Source organism: Thamnophis elegans, chromosome 7 (genome assembly GCF_009769535.1).
Source record: "Thamnophis elegans isolate rThaEle1 chromosome 7, rThaEle1.pri, whole genome shotgun sequence".
In the NCBI taxonomy this organism is placed as follows: Eukaryota; Metazoa; Chordata; class Lepidosauria; order Squamata; family Colubridae; genus Thamnophis; species Thamnophis elegans.
The window spans coordinates 73,378,586-73,394,010 of NC_045547.1; the positions used below are offsets into that span (position 1 = coordinate 73,378,586).

At 44.8% G+C, this 15,425-nt stretch overlaps 1 protein-coding gene across 1 annotated transcript in view; it reads left to right on the forward strand.

Annotated features, from left to right (window-relative positions):
• The first annotated feature begins 8,384 nt into the window (after positions 1-8,384).
• The window catches only part of ATXN10 (ataxin 10), a 78,698-nt gene continuing 71,657 nt past the window's right edge, over positions 8,385-15,425 (forward strand). The window contains exons 1-2 of the mRNA XM_032221989.1: positions 8,385-8,776; positions 12,726-12,917. Coding sequence (XP_032077880.1) covers positions 8,631-8,776; positions 12,726-12,917 — 338 coding nt within the window. The 5' untranslated portion in view covers positions 8,385-8,630. The remainder of the gene's footprint in view (positions 8,777-12,725; positions 12,918-15,425) is intronic.

Here is a 15,425-nt window from a genome sequence, read left to right on the forward strand (position 1 = left end):
GCCAAAATATTTGAGTTTCATCTTCAGGATCTGGCCTTCTAAAGAGCAGTCAGGGCTGATCTCCTCTAGGACTGAACAGTTTGATCGCCTTGCAGTCCAAGGGTCTCACAGGAGTCTTCTCCAGCACCATAGTTCAAAGGCCTCAATTTTTTGGCATTCAGCCTTCTTTACCAGCAGAAAACATTTGCAATTCTATTTGAGAACATAGGTGGAATGGTGAGATTTGGAAACCCGTTAGGCTCAGGCACTTTAGAATAAGATTATTACATGCTGTATACATCACAGAACTTTGAAAGAGGAAATTAAGTGCCACACTTTGGGGGAATAAATGCAGATATAAAGTAAATGAAATAAATATAAATAGAAAACAGTTAAAATGTATAACTCCCTCCCACAATATCTTTCTATTATGAGCAATTTTATACTTTATTTTGTCCAGAAAAGATTATACAGGACATTGCATGCTTTGCAATTTTGCATTTCTATATATTTCTACAGCGCCAACTGCACCTATAATCTAGGGACATAATATATATTGTGCCATAGCTGTCACGTTTTCAATTGTTTCCTCTTTGTGAGGGACATGTGTTTTATTATTTTCAGTTCAAGGAATTAACTGGTAAGGATAAACTGCTTTTTAAAGAAAGCAGAAATACCGTACACTTCAGTAGTGGGGTTCATTTTGTTTTTACTACTGGGGAAGGATACTGTAAAATCTCCATTCCCACCTCACTCCAGGGGAAGGATACTGTAAAATCCCCATTCCCATCCCACTCCAGGGGAAGAATACTGTAAAATCCCCATTCCCTCCCCACTCCAGGGGAAGGTTACTGCAAAATCCCCATTCCCTCCTGATCAGCTGGGACTCAGGAGGCAGAGTATAGATGGGGCGGGGCCAGCCAGAGGTGGTATTGACCAATTCTCCAAACTACTCAAAATTTCCGCTACCGGTTCTCCAGAACTGGCCAGAACCTGCTGAATACCACCTCTGGTACACTTGCAAAGGAACCAATACCATTCATTCGTGAATTTCATTAACTGCATTCAATATAACGGGAAACAAAGAAATGCATTATTAAATGAAACACCTATTCATTTATGATTTGGTGAGCTGCAAGAGTAGGGGTTGAAGAACCTGAACTCTGAGAAATGACTGTCCTACATGTCCTTCACACAATACTAATCCCTGTTCCTCATGTTGATTATGGAAGATTTCCTTTTGCCTGAAGTCATCGTAGCACTTGTCTGTTTACTTAGCTCCGGGTTGATTGAGATCTTGCTTGTTTGTTTAACATTTCTAACAACCAGGCTCCATCTAAAAGCTCTTACAACAGTAGACAGGCTTTTATTTATTTATTTATTTATTGAAGAAAACTGGAATAATCTGAAACAACCACACATTCTTTTCAAAGCTAGAAATATTAAGAGATAACCAAGCTGCAGGAACCAAGTGGGGTTAGGAACAGCAAGTAAATGCCAGACTTTTTTCAGGGATGTAAAAAAAGTATATATTAAAAACGTGTCCTTATTCTAACACATTTAACATGTATTTCTTGGCAGTTCTCCTGTGAATTTAAAAGCTAGATGGCAGGCAGGCATACAATATGTGGCTTTCATATCTTCCCAATACTTCATTAAAGAAATAAATATCCTGTTGTATATATGACAATTATGTCACATTTATTATTTTTGCACCAAGGGCAATACATATTTTGCATTTACTTGGGCTGCACCTGCTTTAACTTTTCTGCATCTGAAATCAGAAAATGAACACATTCCAAAAGAAGGCAGGGGCCAGTGGCTTTTGTAGAAAAAAAAAGCCCAAGAAAACCCCATACTTATGTGTTCACTTACTCACCAGAAACAGAATTTCTCTTAAGAGAAACGTACTAGAGAAATCTGATCGGCTTTTACCCTGTTTTCCCGAATATAAGACTTCCCTGGATAATAAGCCCAATCGGGCTTTTGAGCACTTGCACTAAAATAATCCCTCCCCGAAAATATTGCAACACAGCAGCAGCCATGAAGTGATCTTCTGCTCCTCAAAAATAATAAGACCTCCCCGAATATAAGGCCAAGTGCTTATTTCAGGAGTCAAAAGAAAATAAGATGCTGTCTTATTTTTGGGGAAACACGGTAGTCCACCGGGAGTTTGGTAAAATCCAATACCAGATCAGGTAAAAAACTTGGCGTGTGACTCCTGAGAGCAAAATGGTGCTGTTGACACACTAGGCCAATCACAAAGCAGATATTTAGCCAAAGTCACATAGAGGAGATCCTTCTCTGTCATCTCTTCACATTGCTCTGTGCTAGTCAGGGATGGGCTTCAAAAATTGCGGCAACAGGTTCGCTGCCTTGTTGCTGGGTGGGCGTGGCCTAGTTGGCCTCCTGCACCACGGTGGTGTGTGTGTGTTTCATCCTCCCCAGGCTCCGGAAGCTTTCCTTGAGCCTACGGAAGGGTGCAAATTGCTTCCCCGGGCTCCGGAGGCCAGAAACAGGCCTGTTTCCATACTTCCGTACAGGGGTGGGCATGGCCAGCCAGAAGTGGCATTTGGGAGTTCACTGAACTGGGCACAATCCTAGCTAGAGGATTGCCAGAATCTGTGCGAACCCCCAGCAGCCCACCCCTGCTTCTAGCCCCACCTGCTTTTTAATGTCTAAGAATGGGGAATTTTATAAAAAAGGATGCAATAAATTAAAGGAAAAATTGCAGGGAGCTCACTTTCCCATTTCCTTCAGTAAAAAATATTAAAAAGAAATAGGCAGAGGTACCAGTGGTGAAATTCAATTTTTTAAATTACTGGTTCTGTGGGTGTGGCTTGGTGGGCGTGGCAGGGGAAGGATACTGCAAAATCTCCATTCCCTCCCCACTCCTAGGGGAAAGATAATGCAAAAACTGCATTCCCACCCCACCCTGGGGCCAGCCAGAGGTGGTATTTATCAGTTCTCTGAACTACTCAAAATTTCTCCAGAACCTGTCAGAACTTCCTGAATTTCATCCCTGCGAGGGACTCTGGTGATCATAACAGGCATTTCTGCTGGGCTCTAGAAGGCAAACGACAGCCATGCGCACTTAAGCCAGGCCCCTTTTTTGTACATATGTATAAAAATGAGACTACAGCACAGTGAAGGCTGCCATTATTATTTTTACTTTGCTTCTCTTTCTTGGCCTTTTTAGTGTTTGGTGTTCCATATTATTTCAGAGTGCATTGCTTTTTATTGCATATTGTTATTGCATATTATTACTTTCAGTGGTATAGAATACATGGAATAATTGTAGCGCGATACCGAATGGTTGTGCAAAAGTGTTTGAACTGGCAGCATCATTTCTATCTTACCTGAGAATAAAATGTGCAAGGAATGCAAGATATTTGCATGGATTTTCACCTTAGCAGATCACCCAACCCCCTCCTCTTGAGATTGGAATATTCTTGTTTTAATATATTATTTCACATTGGATATTCCCAGGCTTTTGGCCACTGTTGATCAAGGAAGATTCAACCTAGAAATAAGGAAGAATATTCTGACAGTGAGAACAATCAACCAATGGAACAGCTTCAGAAGTTGTGGCTGCCCTATCACTGGACGCTTTCCAGAAGAGACTGGACTGCCATTTGTCAGAGATGGTATAGGGTCTTCTGCTTGGGTGGCGGGAGTGATGGTATTGGACTAGGTGACCTGCAAATTTCCTTCCAACTGTAGTTCTATTGGGTGCACAGAGGATGGTGCAAGAGGGGTAACTGCTGGCGTCATGAGATGACAACATAACTCAAATAAGCGTCGTATCTAATGTTTTATGGTGAATGTATTTTTACAATGACTATTTCTACCACTATTGTGGTATGTACACTGAGAGCCTATTCACCAATTTCCTTGTGTGCCTAATCACACTTGGCAAATAAAGAATTATGTTTCTATTTCTATTCCTATTCTATTCTGTGCTTGCATTTTGATTGCTAATACTAAATCGGTATCTTTAAATGTCTTCATTTTTGTGCAGTTTTCCATTCTATTCTAGTCTAAATTCTGATTCTAGTCTAGTCTATTTTTTTTATTCTATTCTATTCTTATTCTGTTCTATTCTAAATTCTTATTCTATTCTATATTCTTATTCTATTCTTTTCTTATTCTGTTCTATTCCAAATTCTTATTCTATATTCTTATTCTATTCTTAATTCTTATTCTATTCTATATTATTATTCTATTCTACTCTTATTCTGTTCTATTCCAAATTGTTATTATTTTATTCTAAATTCTTATTCTATATTCTTATTCTATTTTTCTGTTCTAAATTGTTATTCTATTCTATATTCTTATTCTATTCTACTTATTCCGTTCTATTCCAAATTGTTATTATTTTATTCTATATTCTTATTCTATTCTTCTGTTCTATTCCAAATTGTTATTCTATTCTATATTCTTATTCTATTCTACTGTTCTATTCTAAATTAAGGTGACCAGACGTCCCGCTTTTGGCGGGACACCCCCGCTTTTTGATGCATTTTCCCGCGTCCCGCCCGCTTTTTAAAAAGGCACGCTTTTTTTGGCGCTTGCAGCTCCCGCCCATCAGCTGCTGGGCTGGCTCATCGTTCTGTTCTATGCTACCACCTACAAATTTAAGCCAGCCCAGCCTGCCGCTCACTGATTTGATTGGCTGGACTCCAGCCAATCAGTGAGCTGGCCAACCAGCTCACTGATTGGCTGGACTCCTTAGCTGAGGACGCATGCGCGAGTCTCCATTTTATTTCGTCTTTGTTTTGGGCAGCTGCGCTTACTCACTGGTGGTGAGTAAATCATGTTTTGTATTAAATTTGGTACCGTGGGAATCGGGAGGCGCTGGGCTGGGGGAAGGAGACAGCCCCCTTGCGGAGTTCGCAGCCAGCCCCTGTGCTGCGCTGGAACGGGCGGCAAAACCTTTGGAACCACGTGGAAGTTCTCGGGCGACTGCTCCCAGCTCTCCTGCCCCGGAGGGAGCAGCCGCCGGCGGCGGCGGAGGAGGAAGCAGCCCGGTGTCGCTGCTCGCCGCGCGCTCCCTCGCTCGCGGCCAGGCTTTGGTGCTGCCTTTCCCGCTCTGTGCGTGCTGCCCAGACCAGATCTCTCTTCCTTCCGTGGAGTCCGTTCGTGAATCCATGGGATTCGCCGCGGAAGGAAGAGAGGTCGGGGGAGCGGCGCCGCCAGCAGAGAACGTCCTCTGGCTTCTGGGCCTCCCCGCTGCTGTCCCGATCTCTCTTCCTTCCGTGGAGTCCGTTCGTGAATCCATGGGATTCGCTGCGGAAGGAAGAGAGGTCGGGGGAGCGGCAGACGCCAGCAGAGAACGTCCCCTCGCTTCTGGGCCTCCCCGCTGCTGTCCCGATGTCTCTTCCTTCCGTGGAGTCCGTTCGTGAATCCATGGGATTCGCCGCGGAAGGAAGAGAGGTCGGGGGAGCGGCGCCACCAGCAGAGAACGTCCTCTCGCTTCTGGGCCTCTGAGAGCGTGGACGCAGCGGCAGCTGCCCGCAGACAACTTCCACACGCTCCCGGGGCTCCTGTTGCTCGGCAGAAGCTCCTGAAGCGTTTGGAAGTTGTCTGCGGGGCAGCTGCCAGCGCACCCACCTCTCCTCCTGCCTCTTCGTCTATGGGATCGCCGCCTCCGAGAGCGTGGACGCAGCGGCAGCTGCCCGCAGACAACTTCCACACGCTCCCGGGGCTCCTGTTGCTCGGCAGAAGCTCCTGAAGCGTGTGGAAGTTGTCTGCGGGGCAGCTGCCAGCGCACCCACCTCTCCTCCTGCCTCTTCGTCTATGGGATCGCCGCCTCCGAGAGCGTGGACGCAGCGGCAGCTGCCCGCAGACAACTTCCACGCGTTCCCGGGGCTCCTGTTGCTCGGCAGAAGCTCCTGAAGCGTTTGGAAGTTGTCTGCGGGGCAGCTGCCAGCGCACCCACCTCTCCTCCTGCCTCTTCGTCTATGGGATCGCCGCCTCCGAGAGCGTGGACGCAGCGGCAGCTGCCCGCAGACAACTTCCACGCGCTCCCGGGGCTCCTGTTGCTCGGCAGAAGCTCCTGAAGCGTGTGGAAGTTGTCTGCGGGGCAGCTGCCAGCGCACCCACCTCTCCTCCTGCCTCTTCGTCTATGGGATCGCCGCCTCCGAGAGCGTGGACGCAGCGGCAGCTGCCCGCAGACAACTTCCACGCGCTTCCGGAGCTCCTGTTGCTCGGCAGAAGCTCCTGAAGCGTTTGGAAGTTGTCTGCGGGGCAGCTGCCAGCGCACCCACCTCTCCTCCTGCCTCTTCGTCTATGGGATCGCCGCCTCCGAGAGTGTGGACGCAGCGGCAGCTGCCCGCAGACAACTTCCACGCGCTCCCGGGGCTCCTGTTGCTCGGCAGAAGCTCCTGAAGCGTTTGGAAGTTGTCTGCGGGGCAGCTGCCAGCGCACCCACCTCTCCTCCTGCCTCTTCGTCTATGGGATCGCCGCCTCCGAGAGCGTCTCTTTGGTTCCCTTCTCCTCCTCCTCCTCCTCCTCCTCCTCCTTTCTGGCGCCCCTTCCTTAAAGATTTGGTACCAAAGCAATGGCGGTGAGGTCATGAGGAAGTTGTGTCTTTTGGATTTTGCTGCACTGTTGTCTTTTCAATGGTTCTCAGACTGGTTGAACCTTTAGCAGCTGGGGTGATATTCTTTACTGTTAAGGTTACAATTGGATGTGTTGGACGAATCTTAAAAGATGAAACTTTTATTAAAACGTTTGACTTAACTAAAAACGTCTTCCTTTTTCTTCTTCTTCTTAAATATGATTTATTTATTTATTTTTACTTCAGAAGTTTGATGACTGTTGTACAAACTAATCCAACCTAAATGTAGAGGAGGAGAAGAAGGGGGGGGATTTAAAAAGAGCAGAGGAAAAAGAAAAGAAAGCATGAAGAAAACATAAAGAAAACATAAAGAAAGGGATGTGAGGGAGGGAAGGAAGGAAGGCACTTTATGTTGAAACAGAAAATATTATATAAGGAAGAAAATGGAAATAACTTAGGAAGGAAGGAAGGAAGGAAGGAAGGAAGGAATTGCACTTAATATTGAAGGAAAAGAGAATGAAGGAAAAAGTATTGGAAGGATTGAAAGAAGGAAGGAGGAACAAAGAATTACACTTAATATTGAAATGGAAAAGAAAATATAATGAATGAAAGAAGAAGTATAGGAAGGAAGGAGGGAAGGAAGGAAGAAACAAAGACTGTTGAAACAGAAAAGATAATATAAGGAAGAAAATGGAAAGACGTATAGGAAGGAGGGAAGGAAAAAAGGAAGACAATGTTGAAATGGAAAAGAATATAAGGAAGAAAATGGAAAAAATTATAGGAAGAAAGGAAGAAATGTACTTAATATTGAAACAGACAAGGGAATGAAGGAAAAAAATATTGGAAGGATTGAAAGAACAAGGTTTTCCTTGTATGGGATTGATAGTGTCATTCTTAAATTTATTCCCCAAAATTTTTCCCATTTGTCTAGTTCAATGTTATAGCCAAAGTTCTGTGCCCATTTTATCATTGGTTCTTTTACAGTTTCCAATTTCCTCTTCCATTTGATACTTCAAGAGGAATTTGTATATTTTCCCTATCATCTTTCTGTCCAGACTTTGAATAATTTTATTCAATTTGTGTGGTTCTGTTTCAATACCATATATTTTAGTGTCTTTATTGTATTTAGTTTTAATTTGGAGGTAGGTTAGCCAGTCACCTTTCATATTCTGATCTGCCAATTCTTCAATTGTTTTTAAATTTCCCTGTCTGTCAATTAGATCTCTGTATCTTAGAATTTTGTTCCAATCTGTAAAATTTGGGTGTGTCGTTCTTTCTGTTGGTGATAGCCAATTTGGGGTTTTCACATAGTGGATTTTTTTAATTTTGAGCCATTGTTGCAGTAAAGTTCTAATTAAATGATTTTGAAAGTATTTGTGCGTTTTATGTTTGTCATTCATTCCATAAGAAATTATGCCAGCCTGCCTGCAGGTCATGACCATTTTTCACACTTAGCGACCGTTGCGACCATTTTTCACACTTAGCGACCGTTGCAGCATCCTCATGGTCACGTGATCAAAATTTTGTTTGGCAACAGATTCATATTTATGCTGGTTTCAGTGTCCTGGGGTGACCTTTTGACAAAAAATTTTTTTTTTAATCAAGCCCCCCCCCCCCCCCCCGTCCAAGGGCGTCCCTCTTTTCCAATCTGAAAATCTGGTCACCTTATTCTAAATCTATATTATTATTCTATTCTAAATTCTTATTCTATCCTATTCTGTTCTATTCCAAATTCTTATTCTACTCTTCTGTTCTATTCTAAATTCTTATTCTATTTTATATTCTTCTGTTCTATTCTAAATTTATTCTATTCTTAAACGTCTGCAAGAAGTCCACGCATGCGCGTCTTTCACTGCCCAAGCAGGCGAGTTAAGCGTCGCAATGGGCGCAGTTACACCACGGCAACGCGAGGCCACCGCGATTCTCTGCGCATGTGCGGGAGGGAAGACGCACGCGTCGAGAACGAAAGAGAAAGAGGTGCCCGGAGCGCCCCACGGCTTCTCTCCAGGGAACCCTCGTGACCTCTGACCCGAGCACGCAACTCCGAGGGTTGAGACGGACGCCCCCCCCCCCTCCCATTCTCTTCGCCATGACGGCGGCCGGGGAAAATTTGCCCGGGCTGGCGGCGGAGTTGAGGCGCTTTGCAGAACGCGCTTCGGAGCCGGCGATGCTGCCGGACGACGGGCTGGCGACGCTGAAGCGGGCTACGAGCCTCTTCCGGGAGGCGGCAGTAAGGTGAGGACGGCGTCGGCGGGGAGAGGGGTGTGTGTGTGTGTGTCACGTGGGGAGGCGCGCATGCGTGTTGGCGACGGGGGAAGTGGTCGCTACTGGACGGGGTTATATTTCACCCCCCCACCCCAACCACCTCCCCAAGGCAATAGAGGCTGCCTGGGCATTGAGGTCTTCTCATGGACTAGGAATGTTTTTTTTTCTGGTTTGAAGATAAATTGAGTTAATTATGGAATCTTTGGTGCTCTCTGAGCTTTCTTGCAGACATTTCATTACCAAACTAGGTAACATCATCAAAGCTAAAAGACAGAAGGGCTTGTGGAAAGGAGGAGGACGAGGACTGTGGGGTCCTTGGTGCTCTCTCAGCTTGCTTGTTTTCGCGCAGATGTTTCATTATCCAAGCAAGGTAACATCAAAGCTAAAAGGCAGTGGGTTTGTGGAAGGAGGAGGAGGAGGAAGAGGAAGATAACTGTGCGGTCTTTGGTGCTCTCTGAGCTTGCTTGTTTTCTTGCAGATGTTTCATTACCCAAACCAGGTAACATTGTGCTAGTCTGGATGATGTCTTGACTACAGCAAATGCAAATGACGGAGGAGTATAAATCCTTCCGTTTCCCACCATCGAGCTTCTTCGGTGAGAAGCAAAACACCTTCAAAGGAAAAAACAACAAGAAAGCCTAGTTGCCACCTGAAAAAGCACCTGTGGGACAACCATGACCTGGAGGACGGAGAATCTCCACAGCCTTTTGCTGTATAATTTGGGATGAGCACCCTTGGAATGGAGGGGTAGTAGGAATGGATTTTCAGAGGAAAAAAAATTGCACACTACAGGAACTATTATCACTATTCAGGTGATCCTGAGGACACAGCTATGCCTCCCAAGTGCTTCAAGGACCCTCTAAAAGGAAGCAAAGGACCAGCTATCTGCAAGGAATATAAATCATTCCATTCCCCACTGTCCTGTCAGAACTGAAGAAGCTTCTTGGATGAGAAGCGAAACGTTTTCAAAAGAAAAAAAAACAGAAAGTCCAGGTGCCTCCTGAAAAAACACCTTTTGGTCAGCCGTGACCTGGATGGCTGAGAATCTCTACAGACTTTTACCACTGATTATGTTACCTTCTTTGGGTAATGAAATGTCTCTGCAAGAAAAGAAACAAGCTCAAAGAGCACCAAGGACCCCACAGTCGTTGTTGTCATCCTCCTCCTCCTACATCCCACAAAACCTACTGCCTTCTAGTGCTGATGATGTTACATAGTTTGGATAATGAAACGTCTGTCAAGAAAACAAACAAGCTCAGAGCACAAAGGACCCCTCATGTAAATCCCAAGCTACAAATATTCTCCTTTATTAATACTTATCGCCGAGATTCCCTAGCCAGTCCGGCTAGCTGAGAAATCCTGGGTTTTGAAATCCACACATCTATGTGTATTTCTATACATGTCTGTGCGTTCCGGTATTTGACGGGCTGTTAGAAAGTGGAGTGAGACAACTTATTTTCCAAAGCACCCACAGGGCAGGCAAGGAACAACAGATGGAAATGGATCAAGGGAGATTCAGCCTAGAAAGAAGGATACATTTTCTGACAGCGAGAACGATCAACCAGTGGAACAGCTTTCCTTCAGAGGTTGTAGGTGCCTTATCACCGGAGGCTTTTAAGAAGAGACTGGACAGCCACTTGTCTTCCAGTTTCACGTGTGCATGTGTGTGAATACGAGGTGGCTGTACACCACATGTTCATGCTGGAAACTGTAAGATCATCTTCCTGGCACCGGCCAGCTGCTCTTGGCACACACATGCGTGCCAGAAACCGGAAGACCAGCATGGCCAGTGCGCATGCACACACCGAAACCGGAAGGGCAGCCGCCCATGCACACCAGGTGGCTGCTCTTCTGGTTCCGGTGCTCCCGGGTCTGTGAAGAACCCAGAAGAGCAACGGGCAACGGCTCGCGTGCCCGAAGAGATGGCTCTGCATGCCACTTCCGGCACGCGTACCATAAGTTTGCCATCACGGGTATAGGATTTCCTGCTTGAGCAGGGTGGTGGACTAGCAGACTTCCAAGGTCTCTTCTAACTCTGTTGTTCTATAAATTAGGTCTTAAAATTGTCGAGGTTGAACAACACTGATTTAGACTCTGCCTTGTGTTTCCCCCCCCAAACAAGAACTCCGTCAGGTGGGCTAAGTTGAGAGTCATGCCTGGCCCAAAGTCACCAGTCAGCTTTCATATCTAAGAGATGCTTCCAACTTGTGGCCTCCTGGTTAACCAGTATATCAAAATAGGCTCACCTGTTTAGCCTTCTCCATTTTCTACCTGACACCTCTTATTTAAACAATGGTCATATCTTCCCACTGTTTCCCCTTCTCTAGATTTCTCTTTGAGATGAACAAGTTCAAACCTCCAGCTATTTCTTACAAGTCTTTTTCTTGCAGGCCACTTTTCATAGAACAGAGGATAACAGAGTTGGAAGGGACCTCAGAGGTCTTCTACTCCAACCCCACCCTCAATCAAGAGACTCTACAATTTTAGACATGTTCATCTCAATTCCTTTCCTTGAGATAAATTCCAGTTTGGCAATCTCTTTTCCAAAACCAATGGCCATAACGATGTTCTAGGAGCAGTTGAGGAACATCGACTTCTCTCGATCTTGCCAATGTCTTTCTGTCGATGCAACTTAGGGTTTACATTCGATTTATTTTCTTTTGCAGCTTTGCATCACGTCATTGGTTCATACATTCAGATTCACTAAGAGGAATATTGTTATATGAGATTTTGTTCAGTAACACCACCCCTCCCCAAATGAATCTACACATAGATGGGCACCTGAATTAATTTTATTAAAATAAATTTGGAGGACGTGCTGCTTGGATCAGGAGAAGCCAGATTGGGCAGGTTTTGAAACCAAGCACCTAGTAGGCACAGCCTGACTGGATTGGATGAAAATGGGGCCCTTAAATGAAGGCTGGTGGAAAAAAAAATATTCACAACTTTTTGTTCTGCGTCAGGAGATTAGCATAAGATGGCTTTCTGGGAGCCAGTAAGCCTGATATATTTGTCCCAGTTGCACAAAGTGTTCCTACGTGTGGTTATACCACTGTAGATCTCGGTTTACGGTAGATAAAAGGGAAGGTAGATTTAAATCTAGTTTTAAAATCTTATCAGGTGGGCAGAGACTCGTGAATTTCTTCGAATTTCTACATAACTAGAATAGAAACGTCAACCCCATCTCCCCTCCAGAAAAAAAAATCATTTGCTAGATGTCTAAATTTCCCTCTTGACCTTTCCTTCTCCTCAAAATAAGCAATTTTGTTTTGTTTTTTTAAAGCCTTTGGCAAATTTGTTATAGAACAGGGGTGTCAAACTGGATTTCTTCGAGGGCTAGATCAGCTTTGTAGTTTTCTGCGGGCCGGGGGGGGGGGAACAGGGGGAGATTGGACAGACACCTGCAGCATTCTGCTGGCCAAAAACGGGCCACGTGGAGGCTCCTGAAGCCCCTGCACAGCCCGTTTTTGGCCTGCCCAGCTTCCTGCGGTACTCTGCCTCCCTAAAACTGACCACACAGAGGCCCCTGTTTTTGGCAGGCAGAGTGTTACTGAAGGCCCTCAAAAAAGAGGCTGAAAATCTGGGTGCGTCTTATACACTGAATACAGATTTTTTTTGCCTCCCGAAACCCCACCCGCTTCACCAAAATGGCCATGCATTGCCTTTAGGAGGCTTCCAGAGTGTTCTGGAGGCCAGGGAGGCCGAAAACGGGCCGTGTAAGGGTTGCATGGTATCCGTTTTGGCCGGCAGAGGCACTGGGGGCCGGTACTTTGATATTTCCAGGCCAGCTCCATGGGCTGGATTTAAGCACCACCCTACAAGCCAGATCCGGCTTGCGGACCTTGAGTTTCATACCCCTGTTATAGAGGTTTGTTTTGGTAATACCGTTACTTCACTTCGTGTTTGTTTTTCATTTCAGGGAAACAGCGACGGAAAGTGTGTTCCAAGATCTCCTGCAGATTTTGAAAAAAGTTTCACATGAGATTGAAGTGACCTGCCAGGATGCCAGTACATTGGGACATCTGGATTCACGGCTGCAACTGTTATCTGAATGTTTTCGGTGCCTTCGGAATGCTTGCGTGCAGTCTGCAAATAGCCAAAATATTATGAGGTATAGTTTTGGCTCCTGTGAGTGAAGCCTATACATGCATAGCTTTATTTGTAATGCTTAAATTCCATCCTTTGTTCATATTTCTGAGTTTTTATCGGATTTAACTTGGGAAGCTTGCTCTCTTTGAAATCCATCTCTCTCTTTGTTAATTCACTTCATCTTTTGTCTACTCCCAGCATATTAATAGGAGATGATTTGTCTCTGGCATTGGAATGAAACCTTGTGAGTGAATGAATTCATAGGTCAGGCTCACGGACCGATGCATAATATTGTATTTGTTTGACTCTGTTCAAAAGTATTAGATTAGAACTCATTTTGCAATCTTGGTGCCCCCCCCCCTTTGGGTGTTTGGCGGTTATTTTCTTCTTTTATGCCGTCTGAGTATGTTGTACAGTAGAACTATTCAGAGATGGAAGTTCAGTGAACTACCATATTTTTCAGAGTATAAGACGCACCTTTTTCCTCAAAAAAGAGGCTGAAAATCTGGGTGCTTCTTATACACCGAATACAGCATTTTTTGCCTCCTGAAGCCCTGCCCCCATCACCAAAATGGCCGTGCATAGCCTTATGGAGGCTTTCAGACAGCTCCTGGGGGCTAGGGAGGGCAGAAATGAGCAAAAAAGGGTCATTTTTTGCCCCCTGCAGCCCCCAGCAGCACTCTATAAGCCTCCATAAGGCTAAACATGCAATTTTTTTGACAAAAAATGGCCCTGTTTTCACGAAAAATGAGCCCTTTTTTGTTTGTTTTTGCCCCCTTCCCCCAGGAGCACTCTGCAATCCCCCCCCCAAAGCTATTCATGCATTTTTAAAAAACCGGCCCATTTTTGCAAAAAGTGGGCCGTTATTGGGAGGTTTGCAGAGTGCAAAAACTTTTTTTTTCCCTTTTGGGAAGCTCTTTAATTGATTGATGAGAATTAGATAGATAAAGTGCTGTGCCAGCAGAAACAAAGTCTTAGATGCTGCAGATTGTCAGAGATTTCCTTCTCCAGCCCATGACACCTGGAAACATCTACCTGTCTACCTTCTCTCTCTTTCTCTTTACCTTTCTACTGTATTTCTCTCTCTCTCTTCCCCCCTCTATCTATCTATGTACCTACCTACTCTCTCCCTCCCTCCCTATCTACTATATTTCTCTCTCTTCCCCCCTCTATCTACCTATGTACCTATCTATTCTCTCCCTACTATCTACTGTATTTCTCTCTCTCTATTTCTCTCCCTCTCTCTTTCTCCCTTTACCTACCTACCTACCTACTCCCTCTCTCCCTACCTACCTACTGTATTTCTCTCTCTTTCTCTCCCTCTCTATCCCTCTACCTACCTACCTACTTTTTTATTAATTTGCTTCTTCAAAACCTTGGTGCGTCTTATACTCCGGTGCGTCTTATACTCCGAAAAATACGGTATTCATAATTTTGTATTATTTTTATAGTACTTTAGTAGCTATGAACCAGCCAATAATTTATACTGAAAATTATTAGAAGCCTGCCACAGGAGCCTGAGCTATTATCTACCAAAGGCAGATCATTATAATGATTTCATTATGTTACCGTATTTTTCAGGGTATAAGTCGCATCGGAGTATTAAGATGCACCAAGATTTTGAAAAGGCAAATAAAAAAAAAAGTTTTTGCACTCTGCAAACCTCTAAAAAATGGCCTGTTTTTCACGAAAACGGGCCTGTTTCCCCCCAAAAGGCATGAATAGCCTTTAGGAGACTTGCAGAGTGCTCCAGGGGGGTGGGGGTCCCCTAAAACAAGCAAAAAATGGCTCTATTTCACAAAAATGGGCCTGTTTTTGTCAAAAAAAGGCCATGCATAGCCTTTAGGAAACTTATAAAGTGCTCCTGGGGGCTGGGGGGAGCAAAATTGAGCAAAAAATGGCCTGTTTTTGGCTCATTTGTATTCTCCCCAGCCTCCAGGAGCACTCTGGAAGCTTCCTAAAGGCTATGCATGGCCATTTTGGTGAAGGTGGCGGGATTTCGGGAGGCAAAAAATGCTGTATTCAGTGTATAAGACGCACCCAGATTTTCAGCCGCTTTTTGAGGGAAAAAGGTATGTCTTATACTCCAAAAAATACGGTACTTGTTGAAATCTAACAGAAATAACATATTAACCTAAAATATCTGGTTTTCAGGCTACATTTAATTGCCACTGTCTCTCCATTAGGTCTTGTTAAATATGCACAGATACAGTGCACACTTCTGCAAAAACATGATGTGTAGAAGGTACACTGGTGTTTCTCAACCGTAGCAAATTTAAGATGTGTGGACTACAATTCTCAGAATTTTTCAGCCACGCTAAGATTGAGAAGTACTCAGGGGTGAGATTCTACCAGTTCGGGGGTGGGGGTGGGGGTGGTGTTCAGCCTGTTGTGCCTTAAAATGGCTTCTACTGTACTACCGTAAAATGGCTTCTACTGTACAGTGCAGTGTAGTTGCCCTGGTAACGGCTTCACAGTACTCCACAAAGGGGCTCCCTCTGGTAAGGGGGAAAATCCAACATTAGAAATT